Raw genomic sequence first — 3,222 nt, 5'->3', positions numbered from 1 at the left:
CGACAAGTAACAACTAACTTCCCTAAACTAGATTTCTGACCCACAAACATTAATTTTGAACTCTGTGAATATCTCCAGGGTCTTTGCTTTGTGTGTGTGTGTGTTGAGCAGTGTGTCTTAAGTACCTGTAAATGTAGGAGCATAAATCTCAGTCGTACTTTTACTTGACATTCTTAGTGCTGTTGTAAAACCATCAGCCCCTGTTCTTGACATAGGTGTCCATGTGCCACAGTACATGTCTGGTGTGTTTTCTAGCACTCACCGGTCATGTTGAACTTGTGCAGCACCTTGGCAAAGTACTCCTCCTCCTCCTGCTCTGTGGAGATGTCTGTCTGGACCTCGGTCTGCTGCTCCTTCAGCATCTCCTTGGTGCTGTTGTAGAGGGACATTAGGGAGGTGGGGATCTCCTCCTCATCTCCGGCCTGATCCGGCTCAGGCTCTTTGGGCAAACGCAGTTTGCTGAGGATCTGGCTCCTGATGGCTTCGATGCGCTTCTTCTTCACCATCTCCAGGTCCAGCGTCTTACACGTAGACATACCGCTCACGTTGCCCACCGTGTACACACACATGAGCATCAAGAACACCAGCTTCATGGTGCTTACCGGACTGTTTGCAACCACGTATGCACTTTGGTTCTGAGTAAATCCTCCTTCACCTTTTCTCTCACTGCTTTGCCTCCAAGTGGGGATGCTTAGGGAACAGTGAATCACTTGGGGGAGAGGTGTGAGTGACGCAAGGTGTTTACACACAGCAGAACAATTAATGCAGTGTGGAGAGTCCTCAAAGTTCAAGACTGCTGGTGCCACCGCTGTCGCTGCTGCTGCTGCTGTGAAAACCACCTAACACTTGTGCCCTCTTTGCATAGATGGAGAAAGTCCCAGTGGGCAGACAGACATGGAGTGATGAGCCAGCCTCTGACTCAGACACACAGGTAAGACAATGACGTCCCAGACGCTGAAATGAGTCCGGAGCGGAGCTGTCAAAAGCTAACAGAGCCCAGCCAAACATGCACACAGACGGTGAGACTAAGAGGGTCCTCAGTGAATCTAACAACAAGCTGCTTCTGGACTCACAGACCAACTTGAAAATATGATTTCAAGCCACAGTATCAAAGTGAATCCTGTAAAACAAACCTCCACATGTCAGTGTGTGTTGTTCACCAGTCGTAACTCTCAGACAAATGAAGTGGTTCTGGCAGATCCTAACGTACTGTCCAAGTCTTTTCTGCGGACCCGGCTTCTTGACCTTGACCTACAAGGTCTCTTCACAGATCACTCAGGACAACTCCGTACACACTGTAATGTCAAGTAAATGTCTCTAAGGAAGAGAACTCAGCAACAGTACGTCCTGTGCTTAAAGTGGAAAAAGGCCTTCCTATTTCTCTGTTTCTGGAGTTTGATCAGATGACCCTTGAGGCTTCGAGCCAACCCGGAGCTAATCAGACATCCACAGTGCACTAAAAGAAAATATAATGTTTTTAAAACCCTCACTTTATTTGAATTTTAGCAGCCAAGCCATCAAGAAACGTCCCCACAGATCTGATATTCCTCTATCGCTCTCCACTCTGACTACCTCTTTTTAGCACTAACAGCATGTGATCAGTGTACAGCTGCAGCTCACAAGAAAATGCTTTCAGCGCCTCTGAATCATGCCGACTTCACACACACACACACACACACACACACACACACACACACAGCAGCTGCCTCTGTGGCTGTGTCCTTAAACACAATAAAGTGATCTCAAGCCAGGGATGCTATCAGGAAATAAAACCAATCAATCCTCTCGTAACAAAAAAAGTTAATTTGACACACCTTCTCGTCAAAAGCATCCAGACAAAGCAGCAGGAGCAACAGTCCCCACTTTGCTCTCACTGTTTGGAGAATCAGATTGTAGCCTTCCCTCTATCCATCCATCGGTATCACCTCCTTCACACCTCCCCTCTTGAGTTTCCTCAGCTCTGACACAACTCTCTGTTTGCAGCTCTATTTAACTCCCTGTCTCTCTCTCTCTCTCTCTCTCTCCTGGTGCTTGTCAGAGCTTGCTGGTGACAAAGTGATTTGTGGGAGCTTTGAGCTAACTTTTCTCTTGTACTCCCCTCGCTCTGCCTCTCTCTCTCTTTCTAGCTCTTCTTTTCTCTCTGGTTCCTGTTACTCGTCTAATAGAGCGAGGAGCTCTCCGCCCAGGAAATGAGGGTAACGGCCGCAGTGTAAAACATCTGCTGTTTAACAGAGCTCTGCTGCCTGCCTTCTGTCCACATCAGGAAGCCAGGAGCTCAACACTCTGGAGCAGCCCTCTCGCTCTGTCTGCCACAGTGATGACTGACATGTCAACAAGCCCTGCATGGCACCAGTGTCCTGCCAACTGACCGCCACATTTACCTGGTGGCTGTGAAGGTCTGCCAGGCCAGAGATCTGAGCCACTTGGGAGCAACGTGTCTAAAAGTAGAATGGGTGAATGTGGAGGGATGGAGAGCCAACAGGGCTGGACTGTGTGGTGCAGTGACCTAGGTCTGGGTGCCTTTTAGAGGTTGGATTGTGTATTTTCAAAAGGAAGGCGAGACTCAAACAAACGGGTGATGGTTTCAATCATTTCGTCTCTGTGTGAGGGATGATTCAACAGGGAAGTAAAGATAGTAAATTGCTCTTTGAGCTTGGAGTTTTTTAGGTTTCGCCGAAATGGTTGTTTATTGTCTTCCATTCAATGAGACGGTTCTGAAGAAAGAGCTACTCATCAAACACTGTCAGTGGTGACATTTAACAAAGGAAAATTCATGTCAGAAATCCCCTAAAATACCAGCAATAATAACAACAGAAAACAATGTTGACTCAGACAAAGGCTCTACAGACCATTAGTCCCACAGTGTCAACAGTAAGATATCTCTCAGTACCATGAATGATATGAGGGTGAGAACAACATGACTATAAACTGTCAACAACTATTACTGTAACCTGTGCTGTTGTGTTGCTTTGTGGGAGCTTTAATAGGTGTGTACTGCCACCTGGTGACCAAAGATAGTGCATCATTTACAGGTGCTCTGATAATTTTGGTGAACACAACAACAAGGGCAGCTTGCTTAGCTGCAAGCTGTCAGTGGTGTCTGGTAACAAAGTAATAGGTCCTTGTTACAGTACTTTTTGGTAGTAAATTCGTTTTACATGAGTTTTTGTATTTCTTTCAACTTCCAACTTTTACTCCACTACATTTTCTAAATAAAATGTA

General features: G+C 46.3%; 1 protein-coding gene across 1 annotated transcript; it reads right to left on the bottom strand.

The window, feature by feature from the left end:
- Nucleotides 1-262: 262 nt before the first annotated feature.
- On the bottom strand, nt 263-2,148 carry LOC121963188 (transforming growth factor beta-1 proprotein-like; the record flags this gene model as incomplete). The annotated part of the gene is made up of 1 exon (XM_042513513.1): nt 263-2,148. A coding segment is annotated over exon 1 (331 nt), but the record flags the coding sequence as incomplete, so codon positions are not given.
- Between the last annotated feature and the right edge of the window lie 1,074 nt (nt 2,149-3,222).

The sequence above is a fragment of the Plectropomus leopardus genome, unplaced genomic scaffold (genome assembly GCF_008729295.1).
Source record: "Plectropomus leopardus isolate mb unplaced genomic scaffold, YSFRI_Pleo_2.0 unplaced_scaffold10321, whole genome shotgun sequence".
In the NCBI taxonomy this organism is placed as follows: Eukaryota; Metazoa; Chordata; class Actinopteri; order Perciformes; family Serranidae; genus Plectropomus; species Plectropomus leopardus.
The sequence above is the reverse complement of the archived record's forward strand: the minus strand, read 5'-3'. Positions and strand labels throughout refer to the sequence as shown.